At 47.8% G+C, this 13,462-nt stretch overlaps 1 protein-coding gene across 3 annotated transcripts; it reads left to right on the forward strand.

Moving 5' to 3' along the window:
- Window positions 1–262: 262 nt before the first annotated feature.
- Window positions 263–12,801, forward strand: atf6b (activating transcription factor 6 beta). 3 transcript variants are annotated; one of them, XM_018754488.2, is made up of 17 exons: window positions 263–721; window positions 2,645–2,724; window positions 3,131–3,212; window positions 3,659–3,718; window positions 4,285–4,367; window positions 4,481–4,643; window positions 4,798–4,962; window positions 5,479–5,642; window positions 6,034–6,213; window positions 7,128–7,210; window positions 7,345–7,557; window positions 7,924–8,031; window positions 8,124–8,223; window positions 8,340–8,407; window positions 8,598–8,697; window positions 9,769–9,853; window positions 10,010–12,801. In XM_018754488.2, exons 1-17 carry the CDS (start codon window positions 649–651, stop codon window positions 10,282–10,284), a joined length of 2,082 nt encoding a protein of 693 aa, XP_018610004.1. In that variant the 5' UTR covers window positions 263–648; the 3' UTR covers window positions 10,285–12,801. The 3 variants fall into 3 exon arrangements, with proteins under 3 accessions (XP_018610004.1, XP_018610005.1, XP_018610006.1); XM_018754489.2 differs by having other exon boundaries at window positions 5,482–5,642; XM_018754490.2 differs by lacking the exon at window positions 3,659–3,718.
- The last annotated feature ends 661 nt before the right edge of the window (window positions 12,802–13,462 follow it).

A 13,462-nucleotide genomic window follows, 5' to 3' on the forward strand; every position in this document is an offset into this window, starting at 1 on the left:
CAAAATTCCGTATTTTCTGCGGGGACAAAAATATGATGCATTACATACATCTACGTCCATTGGTAGATATCATTTGTCAATCAGTTGGGACGCTAGGCATTGCCACATTACTATTCGTTTTCCTTCCTGTCACTCAAATTCATAGCGCATGATTGGGCCGAATCATCTTTGAAGTTCTGTCTTGCCAAAGCTAAAAGTGATTGGGTTTCCACCTCACCAATGAGAGATCTTACGAAGTCCTATTGGACGAGATAGACGCCCGTCATGATGCTCTATCCCAATTGGACGCGGGGGACAATCGCAGGAGGGATTGCGCTGGGAAAATGTGTTTCCTTGTCTGTATGTCAGATGGAAACGCGTTGTAGATCGAACGGGGATTATTAACGAAAACAGAAATTCGCACACCACCACGTGTTCGATACAGAGATCGCTTCGTGTTTCAATTCATCGTGTAATGTTTCGGCCGGGTTCTGGCTAGTGCAGGCTCACGTGTGGGGCGTTTTCTGTGGTCAGTCAGTGTGGTTCGGCCGCTGCTAGCTAGCCGTAGCCGCCCGGCCGGGGCTTCCTGCGGAGGATCATACACACCGAGGACACGCATAATTATTATTATATATACTCACTCGGGGGCACACAGAGACCGGGTGGGCGATGACCGCGGATCTCCTGTCTGACTTAGACAGCCGCTTTTTTGCTGACAACCTGCTGACCAGCGAGGACTGGGGTGAGTAAGTGCTGCGCGCGCGCCCGCGTGTCGTGTTTGTACGTGTGTGTGTGTGTGTGTGTGTGTGTGAGAGAGAGAGAGAGAGAGAGAAATGGAGGAGCGCTGCGAGTGTGCGGAGTGTTACCGCTCAACACTGCGAAAGCTGGCCCTGACTCTGGCCTGAGATGCTGTGGAGTGGAGGCGGCAGAAAGCCGGATGGCCCGTGACAGAGAGAGTGTTGCTCGCGCGCGCGCCCACGCGGGTACCTGTTGTGTACACAAAAGATGAAAAGGAAAGAGAAGTAGATTGAACAGGATCCGATCCTATTGACTTTGTGTATGTGCGTGTTTACTTACAGTGGGTCTGTTTGTTCTCTGTGTGTGTGTGATCATCCTGTCTGTACACATGATCCCATGTCATCCCTGTACTGATGCAAACATCTCACTACCACCCCTTCGTCACATTTATTAATTATCTGACACTTTTCTCCAAAGTGATTTACAATGTTAAGCTGCTCGCAGGGGCACACACACACTGTCTGAACCGCTTGACCCATACGGGGTCGCGGGGAGCCGGAGCCTAACCCGGCAACACAGGGCGCAAGGCTGGAGGAGGAGGGGGCGCACCCAGGACGGGACACCAGTCCATTGCAAGGCACCCCAAGCGGGACTCGAACCCCTGACCCACTGGAGAGCAGGACCTGGCCAAGCCCATCTTGCCACCGTGCCCCCCTAACTAAAGTTGCTTGCAGTTTATGCTATTTTTACAAAAGGGTAATATTTCCTCGAGTGTTTTGGCGCGAGAACGTTGCTCAAGGGTTCTGCACAGGAAGTGGGTTTTGAACCTGGGTTCTTCGGAGCTGAAGGCAACAGCTCCAACCAGTACGCTGAGTGCTGTCGTGCTTCAGATGACGACGAGCGGCGGCACCGAACGCTCTGTCTACACACGTACTTGTCCGAAAAAACCCCATGAGTGTCCGGTGCTGTCCTGGATCGAGCTCTCAGCCTGGAATCGGAAGGCTCTCGGTTCCAATCCCCCACTTGCCGTAGTGCCCTTGCACGAGATACTTGTGCAGCGCTGTGGTAAGAATACTGTACTAAATACATGGGTGGATCACTGTAAAGCTGATCATCTGTAGGCAGTTATATAGAGACAAAGGTGTCACTGCAATAAAGGTTATTATTAATAATAATAACAATAATTAACAATTGATTGTAGTTATGTTGACGTTCACTGATCTGTACTCCATTTGCTCACCTGTCATTTATGCTTTTTTAAGGTGATGTATTTTATTGTGAAATAGACTGTATGGTGTTTCGACAGACCTTTATTTCAGTGACGTTTTAAGCGCAATTATACGTTTGCACATAGCAGGCAGTGCTGTCGGTGAACGTTACCTGTTTCGTGGCGTTGACAGTAATGTTTACCAGCAGTTACCTGCGGTGTGCGGCTGTGAACAGGAGCGCGGGGACTCGGAGCCTCGTTCGTCATAATTCTGTTTCGCATTTTGGTTGCAGCTGCTTGTATCCATTGTAAACATGAGCAGGTGTGTGACAGTTTGCTGATTTATACCACCGGGTGTTTTCTTGAGATTCCTGCCACAGCAGCAGGTCACCTCCAGGGACCTGAACTGGCAACACTTAACGTCCCAGATCCAGTTCCTCACGCGCTCGTGTACCAGCTGCTCCGACTCAAGAAGCCTGCATGAGGGGGGGAAAAAATAAAATCAACTTAAAGCTTCTTATAGCTGTACCAGTATGAATGTGCACCAGATGTAGACACTTCAGCAGAGGTGTGGGCATCTCATTAAACGGAATAAAACGGTGAACTGCTGTGAGACACCCGAGCGAGGTGTTTAAAAAAAAAAAAAAAAAAAAAAGGGCTCGGCGAGTTAATGTTGGCGTGAAGGCCGCTCTCATTGCCTCTCCTCCTCGTCTCTGTCAGATGCCTGTCTGTACCAGTGCGAGAGCATGGAGGAGGGAGAGGACGGAGACTTCGCCAGAGGGCTGAAGTACGACGCCATGGTAAGAGTGCAGAAATAGAATTCCCTGGTAAAATCCATGAATAGGAGCTGTGCAGGCCTGCTGTCTTTCTAACATGGTCCATTTCGGGGTACAATACAGTACCGCTCGATACAATGACCCGTATTGATCATGAGTGTGTGGCCCATCCAGTGGTGGACTCAATTATACATTCGTATAAAATGTAGTTAATTATGTTATAAATAGTTTTATATGCCAAGTTCAAAAGATGCTTTTCACAACACTTGACTTTAGGAAGAAAGGTGCAGGGAACAGTATATTAGTAATAAAAGTCTGCCAAAAAATAACAATATTAAACACACTAATATAAAGTCTTAAACACGTATTTCCGAATGAGGTATCATCTTTAGTGCTGTCACACCTTTAGCGCCTGATTCTCCCCTTCAAGGTCGATAACGATCTCATCCTGACCCTCGATCCTGACAACCCCACGTCGCCGTGGAAACACTTTAGTGACAACCTTCTCCCAGGTGAGGACTGTCTGAAAGTGAAATCTGTATATAAACTCTAACAGCTATGTGAAGAGAGTGAAATCAGTCTTGTGCTTTGCTTTAAATATTTGTGTCTGGATGTGCTTCTGTTTCACACGGAAACAGTGTTGTGTCGATAAAGGATTGAAGGGAGTCGTGACCGAGGAGTTATTTTGACAAAAGTTTCCTGTAAGACGGCGCGTTCCAATTAAAACCAGCCGGACAGGTCGCTGCGATCGCGGCGTCTCTTGCGTTGAGGAATTCAGCTGTTTACATAGACATACAGATAATTTGCATCCTCGGTATGGAAAAACGAGCAAAAAGATCCGCACGTAATTCTGGAGCCCAGATGGACGTGGAGGCATGTTTTATTTATATTTTATTTATAATACAGTACATTTCTGTTCTCGTTTCCGATTCCACCCGTTGAATTGTCCTCTTTCAAGGAGAAAGCCCCGTGTTCCACGACGACACGACCATGGCACAGCCCCTGCCTGTGGATATGTGTAAGTGTCGCTTTCACTGTGGCTGTGCTTGCACCGTGTTTCTCACCGTAATGGGAGATCCGAGGGTGTTTAGCGAAGCGGCTTTCCTCACTTTGCTGGATCACGTAAGCCGAACGTCGAGGATGTCCAACGGGGGCGTTCAAGGGCTCCTTTCTCATGGGGCTCTCTTGCTTTATTAGATCCTCTAGAAACACATCCTGATCCAAATACTTTCAGCATCTTGTAAAGTGTGAAATAGGAGAATAATTCAAAATGCAATCCTGAAGCAGCATATTTGGCAGATGATGTTTCAAGAGACATGTAATTTGTGGCTTGTTGGTTTAAATCCCATGGATATAAGTACCAGAGTACCTGTGAAAAGGCTCAGCCCGTTTACGCTTTCTGGCCACATTCTGTAACACCGAAAAGATATTTACATTTCGGTAAAAAGAAGCAGTTTTATTCTGTCTAGCAAATGTTCGAATCCATCACCAAATGCCTGAGCCCGTGTTTAAAGTGCTTTCTGAAGCCACTGACGTTGCTTTGCTTTCATTCTTGATGCGGTTGTGTGTGTGTGTTTGTCTCAGTGTTTCAGGTGAAGGCGGAGCCTCTGTCTCCTGCTTCCTCGCTGACCTCAGACTGCTCCTTGTCCTCGGCCCCCGAAACGCAGGTGAGCCACCCATCACGCTCCATCCATTCACACACCATTCTTTGGAGGCAGAGGTGCTGTGCCGTGGTTCCCGCGTAACTGTCCCGCGTACGCTCTCTCGACCTCAACCACAGGTTATCGTGAAGGGCGAGAACCCTCCGACGCCCCCTTACATGTTTGGAGACATTCTGTCGCCCCCTGTGGGAACGGTGCAGGTGACCCTGACCCCGTCCAGCCAACCTCAGCAGCCCCAGACACAGACCCACTCTGGCAGTGAACCGCAGGCCCAGGCTGTCGGTAGGGAAGCCGCTGACCCTAAATGGAACGTGTTTGCGTTGCTCTCACCTGTATCAACCAGCTCCTGTTTCCTCTCACTGTTCACATTTGTTGCACGTTTAATTTTCTGCTGTTCCCTCCCTCCCTCTGGCCACCCTACTCCGCCGTCCTCCAGTTGCACCGTCTCCCGCTGCCCTCAAAGCCAGCACCATCCTGAGCAGTAAGCCGCCCATCCAGCCGCGGCCCGTGTGCGTGGCCACGCTGCCCGTCTCGCAGAGCCCCAGTCCCGCCAAGGCGCTCATCCTGCAGAGCCTGCCTAGCATGGACCAGAACCGGCCTGGTGAGTTCCGCGCCTCGATGAGGGGTGATGGAGGAAGTCGGCTCGGTGCTTTACATATGCTTCAATTGTCAGTACGCGATCCCGTTGAGCGTTTTTGCATGCAGAGTGCATGACTGGAGTTATCAGAAGGAGTTCCCGCAGCCCCCAGTCGTGCTTGTTAAATTAATTCAAATTAATTTTTTAATTAATAAATTCATTTGTGTTCTTTATAACTTAATTTCTCATTAATGCTTTATTGATAATTGTTTCGATCCAGTCTTTATTGTATTAAAGCGTCACCTGATGTGGTATCTCGCCCGAAGCGCCCACTGATTTGCTTTTACACCTGTGGGAGTCTGGACCTCATGGTTTAGGGTTGCCCACCGCTCACTTGAAAGGCTGCATGCATGTACCTCTTGGTGCCATGTTGTTGTTGTCATCTGTAATTAATAAGGAATCGTGTCAATGCGCTGATCTTGACTTCACTCCCGAATTCTAATCTCTGCTGTATGGCTTTGGACCCCCTCCCCCCAATAGTAGTCCTCTCCCCGCCGGTCTGCCTGGGGTCGGCCCCGGCCATCGTCAAGGTGGAACCCGTGTCTCCTAGCCTGTCTCACTGCGCCGCCCCGGCCGCTCCAGCCACCGCAAAGCCCATCATCCCTGCAACGTCACTGCCAGGGACCAACAGCAATGACATTGATGTAAGTGGGTGCCGTGGGGCACTGCGTGTCCTTTCAGTCACTCCCTCCTGATGTGTGTCGGTCTCTCTGCATACCGAGTGTATAGGATGCTGTTGATGCTGACTCCAAGGGGTGTGTGTGTGTGTGTGTGTGTGTGTGTGTGTGTGCGTGCATACCGTCTATATAAATACTGTGTTAACCCCTGAACTGTTGCTGTGACCAGGCATGTTAGTGTTTTCTGTTTGTGTGTATTATGCATTAAAATGTGATCTTGTTTTGCCAGTGTAGGTGACAGAGAGAGTCTGTCTGTGGGTGTGGGTGGGTGTCTGCACTGTAGTCGCCTACATTTTCCTGGGTGTTAATGTATAACTGTCTTAATAATTACCGTTGAATAATTACTCTGTGGCCCCAGATGAAAGTCCTGAAGCGGCAGCAGCGGATGATTAAGAACCGCGAGTCGGCCTGTCAGTCCCGCAAGAAAAAGAAGGAGTACCTGCAGAGCCTGGAGGCCCAGCTGAGGGAGGCACAGAGGGAGAACGAGCGTCTCCGCAGGGAGAACCAGGCGCTGCGTGAGAGGCTGGCTGGGAAAGAGGTACTGTACTGCACTGTACTGTACTTCACTCTGCTTGGGCTGAGGGAGGGAGTCCGTTGCTTTCGTTCTTATGATCGGAATCCCGATTGGTATGCTTGGACTAAGCGTCCATCCGCTTTTTCCTTCCACACGAGTAACACTGTTTAAAATGTTCAGGGTGAGGGTGAAGAACCGTTCTTCTCAGAAACATCCCTTGGGTCTCCTGTGGTGCTCTCGTCTCGTTGTCCTTGAACGTGTCTCTGCTTGACTGGTGTGGTTAATTGGAGTACACAGAGGAGGCAGCACCTGGTGCTCTGACACACAGTAGAACTAAATACACACACACACACACACACACACACACTGTCTGAAACCGCTTGTCCCGAGCGGGGTCACGGTGAGCCGGAGCCTAACCCAGCAATACAGGGCATAAGGCTGGAGGGGGAAGGGACACACCCAGGACGGGACGCCGGTCCATCACAAGGCACCCCAAGCGGGACTCGAACCCCGGACCCGCCAGAGAGCAGGACCTGGCCAAACCCGCTGCGCCACCGTGCCTCCCACCCTCCCTTTAACAAAACGTTATTTACTCAACAATGAGAAGACTGTCGTTTTTAGCACCTCGTCTTGTTTTTTTGGATGACATGCATGTTTATGCGCTGCTTACAAACGCACTGAAGAAACTGCGATAGAGATCAGATCAGTCAAGCGCATCGTTTTGACCAGTTGACGTGTTACTTTTAGCTCCGTGGCTGTGAAACTGCTTCATATCTGTGAAAATGAACTGCTGGCCTTATTAGATGTGAACGCGAAGGAAGTTGTGTAATGTCTAGAAGGTCACCTTATAAGGGAAGCCTGTGATTGCAAAGCGATGTTGGGTTTTGTGTGGCCTGTGTGACGTATAAAGACCCCCCCTCTCTACTGGTCCCTGATAGGGCAGTGAATCGGGAAACAATAAGAGAGCCGTGTGCATCATGGTGCTGCTGCTCTTCATCACCTTCAGTTTCAGACCTGTCAGGTGAGAAGCACTTGGGGGACAAAATGCGACTTTTTAGTTTGCCTTGTGTTCTTAAGACACGTCACACCTGAAGGGTATGTCAGCGTTTGGGGGGGACAACTTTCCCTGTCAAAGTGTAATTGGCTTCCCCCCAGCATCACAGAGAGGAAGCTGGAAACTGGCCTACGGGAAGGGGCGGCCCCTCTCACCGGGCGACACCTCTTGGAGATCGGTGAGGCGGAGGACAGGAGCAAGACGCGGGGGAGTGAAAGGGCCAGGGAAGAAAGGCTGGAGAGCGAGGAGGACGGCGAGGAGAGGTGGAGGAGAGGCGACGTGGACAGAGAATCCTCCGACTCCTTTCAGCTCAGGTGAGCTGTGGAGGTTGAACCACCTGCGGTGTTACGCCCTTAATGTTCTCTTCTCGATTCCTCTCCCAGTGCGGATACTTAATTTGCGCTCCCCGCATCTATAATAATTTATTCCACAGTTTGTACTTTGAGGCAAGCTCATGAGATTCATGGAACATAATGAAGTCAGAGAGTTCAATGAGTTGCCCTTCAGGAGAGCCCACACACAGGATGGTTGCATGAAATATTCATTACTTGCTGTGATTATGCACTTTGTGGTTCTTGGTGAAGGCAGGATTTTGGATAGATTAAGAAAAATGACGAACGTGATGATATTGTTAATGAATCTGTGGCTCCTCACACTCCCCTTGTCCTCGTTTGCTCCAGGAACCTAAGCGGGGTGTTCAGTGATGTGAAGGACTTGGTCCTGCCGGACCTCGACCGTTACTTTACCTCCTCAGACTGCCGGCAGTTCAACCGCTCCGAGTCCCTGAGGTGAGCTCTGGGGTCTGTGACCATGTTTCCCAGGGTTCGTGGTTCTGCTTGTTTCTGTTGGACTGACACGGCAGCCTGCTCGTTCCCCCCAGGCTCGCGGACGAGCTGAGAGGATGGGCCCACAGGCACCAGATCGACAGGAAGAAGTCCGGCGGGAAGCCGAAGATGGCGAAGAAAGCCAGAGTGGCTCAGGTGTGAAGAGGACAGGTGACACCTGTCGGTTTGTGGGTGACGCCTGTAATCCTGTGCGTTTTCGTTGCTACCCATTACCACCGAGACTTAGATCTGTCTACTTTGTGTCTCCGCAGAAAGCCCAACACAGAAAGACCAACTTCTCCAGGTACCTTCCTGTTCAGACCCACAGCTCTGTGGAAAGGTGAGTCGGGTGCCCAGGAAACCTTGGAGTCCCTCCTCATTCCTTTTACGCCTGATTATGGATCCACTCCCTATTTAATGTTTGTTTACGCTGCTGTCTCTTATATAGTGTCTCTTCTGACCAGTCTGAGATTAGAAGGAATTTAAAATGAAAAAAACTGAGTGTATTCCATTATGTCTCCCTCTCACAGTCAGTTGCAGGTATTTCCTGGACCTGAAGTCATCTACAGTGACTTCTTTGATGCCATTGACCGCAGAGAAGATACATTCTACGTGGTGTCTTTCAGACGGGTGAGATTCTAGTAGGATCAGCAGGGAGAGTGTAGTGCGATGACCTTCATTGCAGTGGTTACTTGTTCCCCCAGTGGCCGTGCGGCTGGGCTTTGACCTGTCCGCATATCTCAGTCTGGTGTCTTTGAAAATGTTGTGTTTTAATACTTATATTAAATACGCTGTGCCCTCAGTTTATGATCAGAACTGAAACTGGAAGTCTTTTTTTGAGTAATTTTGTTTATAACTTAGTCACTTTAATCCCTAAATCAAAAGAGATGATGATTATTATTATGATGGAGACAAGTCATGATTCATAAGCTGGTTATGTTCTGTGAAAATATTGGATACAGCTATAATAAAAGACGTATTTTGGTTAACTTCAAGCTATACCTTAAAACGAATACTAATACTAACATTTGAGAAAATAAAACACATTATCTTCACAAAGTACTGTTCAAAACTGATTGCTGACAGATTCATCCCATAAGTGGAATCATCCCATCTTGGCACTTTCAGACTCCACTCTGGAGTCCACTGCTATAGCACATCTCGTTTTTACTATTGCTTTTAGAATCACCAAGTCTCACATACACCTTATTTTACCTGTAAACACTGTGAAAGTGAGCTGAGTTCAGTGAATTGAGGTGATCTTACACTCCGGTGTTGTTTGATTGCACTTTGCAGCAAGTTTGTCATCTTAGTGCGCATAGTGTCCATCACAGAGAGAGAAAAAAGTAACTATTTTTTTTTTAAAGGGAAAAAAAAGATTGTGTTTCTGATGATTCATATCTTGAACAGTCATAACACTTGGAGCCGGTGTATGTATGAATGCTTTTTTTGTTGTAATATCAGGCCTGTGAAATGTATATCTGGTAGCGTAGTGGTTAGAGCTACTGCCTTTGCACCCAAAGGTTGCAGGTTTGATCCCCACCTTTGGCTCTAGTACCCTTGAGCAAGGTAGTTACCCTAAATTACTCTAGTAAAATAACCCAGCTGTACAAATGAGTAAATAATTGTTCATAATTATTAATTGTACATAATTGTAAATTCCTGGGACTGAGTGCTTGCCATGTGCTCTGCCCACCACAGGACCACCTGCTGCTGCCCGCCATCAGCCACAACAAAACCACACGGCCCAAAATGTCCCTGGTGATGCCAGCCATGTCCATCAACGGTATCTCCCGTTCTGTCTCTGAAGCTTGTTTTGTCTGGGGAATGTTTGCTTTTCTAAGGGAAAATGTCTGCGGGGTCATGTCTGTGAGTGTGTTCTGCACGCAAGCGTGTTCAGTTAGCACCTCTGACTCCCCCGTGTCTGACTCCTCCCCCATAGAGAGCATGTATGGTTCCGCCAAAGGCTACGAAATGATGATGCAGGTGGACTGTGAAGTCATGGACACCCGCATCGTGCCCATAAAGTCTTCCTCCGTGCCTCCTTCCCTGAGGGACCCACCTCGCCCTCCTCCGCCCCAGCATCACCATGGCAACACATCCATTCGTGGACGCCCCACCCACAGCACCGGGGCGGCGGCAGATTCTCCGCGACAACCATTGCATGGCAGTAGGAGGGAAGCGGCATTCTACATCAGCCAAGAAGGAGGGGTTTAAGAGTGGGGCAGTGGCCAGAGGGCGGGGTTTTGAGAGGAAGGAATGACAGGAGCTGGATGAATGTCGATGAAAAGAAATGATACTTTGGATTGTATTCCAATCTGGGAGAGCACAGTAGATAGAGGATGGAGAGCAATAAGGGAGTGAGACTACTGAACTAGCCTGAGTAACATACAGTACTCTTACCCTGTTCCCTGTGTGTCTGTGTGTGGTGGCACTGAGGGGGAAGGAGGATGCACTCGAAGCCAAAGAGAAAACAGGTCCAACCCTCAGTGTCAGTCAAAAATGGAGGCATTAAAAATGAAGACAAACAGCACAAAAGACACTAGTAAGCCGGCGCTGTCCTGCCTGGTCGGTCCACCTGGGCCGACTGTCCCGGGTCACACCCCGGTCATTTTCGCCAGCTGGGTCCTGTCATTCTCAGTTTGAATAAACGCACAGTCACGGCTTGTGACGCCGCTCGTCTGATCGGGCTCATTTGGCTTCCTGTTCCACTCCAGTGCTCCTTCCTGTTGCATCCTCAGCACCACGCGGTGTTGAACCCTCTTCAGAGTACTGTGTGTTACCAGAAACTTAGGACTCCTTCAGTGTACGCATGTTAATATTTTGCCACACAATGTGTGTGTGTGTGTGTGTGTGTGTGTGAGTGAGAGAGAGAGAGAGCGAATGAGGCAGAAGAAGAGAGCGAAAGGGGAGCAGTTAATTGCTCTTGTGTGTAGAATAAATGACTTAATATATCATTGCTGTAATGTGCAAACAGTTTGTGTTCCTTGTCAGGTACTGTCTACCTGGTAAGCTTTTTTTTTAAATTTTTTTTTTTATTTTTAAATCCTACGTGGGAATGACCAGAGTGGAGAGGGGACACACTTTCAAACCCAAGACAAACAGACAGAACCAACGATACAGACCTTTGCACTTGGGCACATGTACGGAGGATCAGAGTACACTGTGCAACGCTTAGCGGAGGCGACCGCACACGGGTCACTGGGACTGCGATGTCCTGTAAGGGTTGTCTGTGTTTTGTGTTCGGCCTTATTTTTTATGTTCCTGACCAGTGAGACCCTGCAGAAATTTGCTTGTTTTCATACGGAGGAAGTTGTCCGTTTTCACATCATGTATGTGTGTGTTATTTTTAATACAGTTCCCTGTATTGCCTGTTGTATGATTGTTGTAGCTCCAATTATTATACAGTCAAGATGTTTGAAGCCTTATTTAAAGAAAGTCCATGCTTGTCACACTTGTAAATACAGTAGTTCTGTTGATGTTTTCTTACTTTTGTGTGTGTGTGTGTGTGTGTGTGTGTGTGAAGCATTCTCTGTGTGGCGCTGCCCTTTGACCCTAAAGCTGGAGCGATGCTGAAAGATGTCCCCGAGCTCCCAAAGTTGTGTGATGGAGACTGGGATGCCGCCTGTGGTGATGAGGAAAGGGGGAGGACCTTTCTCTCAGGTGGTCCTGTAGGCACTGGCCTCGAACCCCAGTTCGTCTGTGCAGAAAGCAGAACAAGTGTGTTTACTGTGGTAATTTTTCCTTCTCTCAGCCTCTGTTGTTACCCGAAGCATGTAAACCCGTCATTGCTGAGATGGTACAGAGGTAAGGTTCTGTTCATAGTTACAGTGCATGAAGGGGCGGGGCTGAGTGCTGTGAAAGCTGGTGGGTGTGGTCTGTTAGGGGTGGAGCTAAGAGCAGTTGGGCCATTCTGATTGGTTGGGGGGAGTGGCATGTAAACAAAAAACATGATCGGTCATTGTTCTAGAATTCGTTGAGCAAAAGCATTGTTTAAACAAAACCTGATTTTTATTGTAAATGTAAAATGTGAATTTAAGTAATTTTTAAAGAAATGCATGAAAATCCATGATTATGTTGACCAAACTCAGTTGTTGCTATCTTTTCTTCAGTGAGTAATGGGGGACAAATGAACATCACGTTTCTTTTCTGTCGTTTGCGGTCCTGGTCACATGCAGAAGCTGTGTTCTTTGTATCTTTTTTAATTTTTTTTTTTTTAGGTTTAACCACTGAGTTGTGTTTTTAAGCTGTTTTACATCAATTATGACAAAGAAAATGAATTTTTGTCAACCACAGAGGGAATTGTCTTGTTTCCATGGATCAAGTAGTGTGTTTTCTGTTTTGAAGACATTGGGCCCTTTTTTCACTGCAGTGGGTCTCGGCGAGGATTTTACACCTTGACATTCCTGTTCACCTTTCTCACACCAACCTTTGGCACTGGTTAAGCGATTGGCAGTAGAGAGGCACACATACTGCTGACCAGCTGTGTTTTCCAACACAGACACGGTCAAAATGCACATTAGACACACAAAGCATGTCCTTAGCAATGATTGGTTACAAGGGTATCAATGTAAATACTGTCTGCCTTCCTTTTCAGTCTTCATATTTAATTTTTTTAATTTAAATTTTTTCAAATCCTTTTTTTTAAAAAAAATGTACCTGTTCCCTGTTTAAAGATGATGATATTTGAATTCCCACTTTTCTGTTTGTAGATGACAATGATGGATTTGATAAATAAAAAAGATGATTTGAAAAAAGACCAGTTTGCTCTTGGGTTGAGATCTCAGGGCCACTGTCATTGTAGATTGGCGTGATACCCATCAGCCCCTGGGCCTCCGTTCTCTTCCAGAATGTGGACTGATGGAAATGACTCCCTTGTCCAGGAGGATTCTATGACAACATGAGCCAGTCAACAACAGGAAGGTGAGGGACAAGGCACCACATGGCAAAGCTGAGGTCCTGTGGGTGCAGCATCTTTCCATGCCGTGCTTCACCCACTGGGCTTCCTCCGCTAGATGGAGCTGGAGTTCTGTATGGGGAGGGGGTGGGGGGGTTTAAAATGCTGGACTTTGGAAATGTGACTGATGGTTAGAACAGAAATCATGGTGAAAATGATTTGTAAAGATGTGGATCAGTACAGATATTTTTATTCTATTAAAAATCACATTTTGAAAAATAATTTCACAGTGCATTAAAACTCCTCTGCCAGTGTCAAAAGCAGTGTAACTGTAAAATCAGAGTGAGTATTTCCCTGCTACTGGAACCTGAGTTACAGAAAGCAACCTGAGGAAATACGGATATGATAAATGAGCGGTTGCCACGGACAACGGCAGCGGCTGAAAACTCATTAGTGAGTCCCCTTAACGAGATTTTAAAAACACCAATGACATCATTT

This window comes from Scleropages formosus, chromosome 23 (assembly GCF_900964775.1).
Source record: "Scleropages formosus chromosome 23, fSclFor1.1, whole genome shotgun sequence".
NCBI lineage: Eukaryota > Metazoa > Chordata > Actinopteri > Osteoglossiformes > Osteoglossidae > Scleropages > Scleropages formosus.

Bases quoted from the DNA above. Each gene is read 5' to 3' on its own strand.
- atf6b (XM_018754488.2), top strand. From the start codon at position 649: ATGACCGCGGATCTCCTGTCTGACTTAGACAGCCGCTTTTTTGCTGAC. The intron at 4,644-4,797 runs GTAGGGAAGCCG...GCCGTCCTCCAG, and splicing joins ACCGCAGGCCCAGGCTGTCG to TTGCACCGTCTCCCGCTGCC. The intron at 8,224-8,339 runs GTGTGAAGAGGA...GTGTCTCCGCAG, and splicing joins AGAAAGCCAGAGTGGCTCAG to AAAGCCCAACACAGAAAGAC.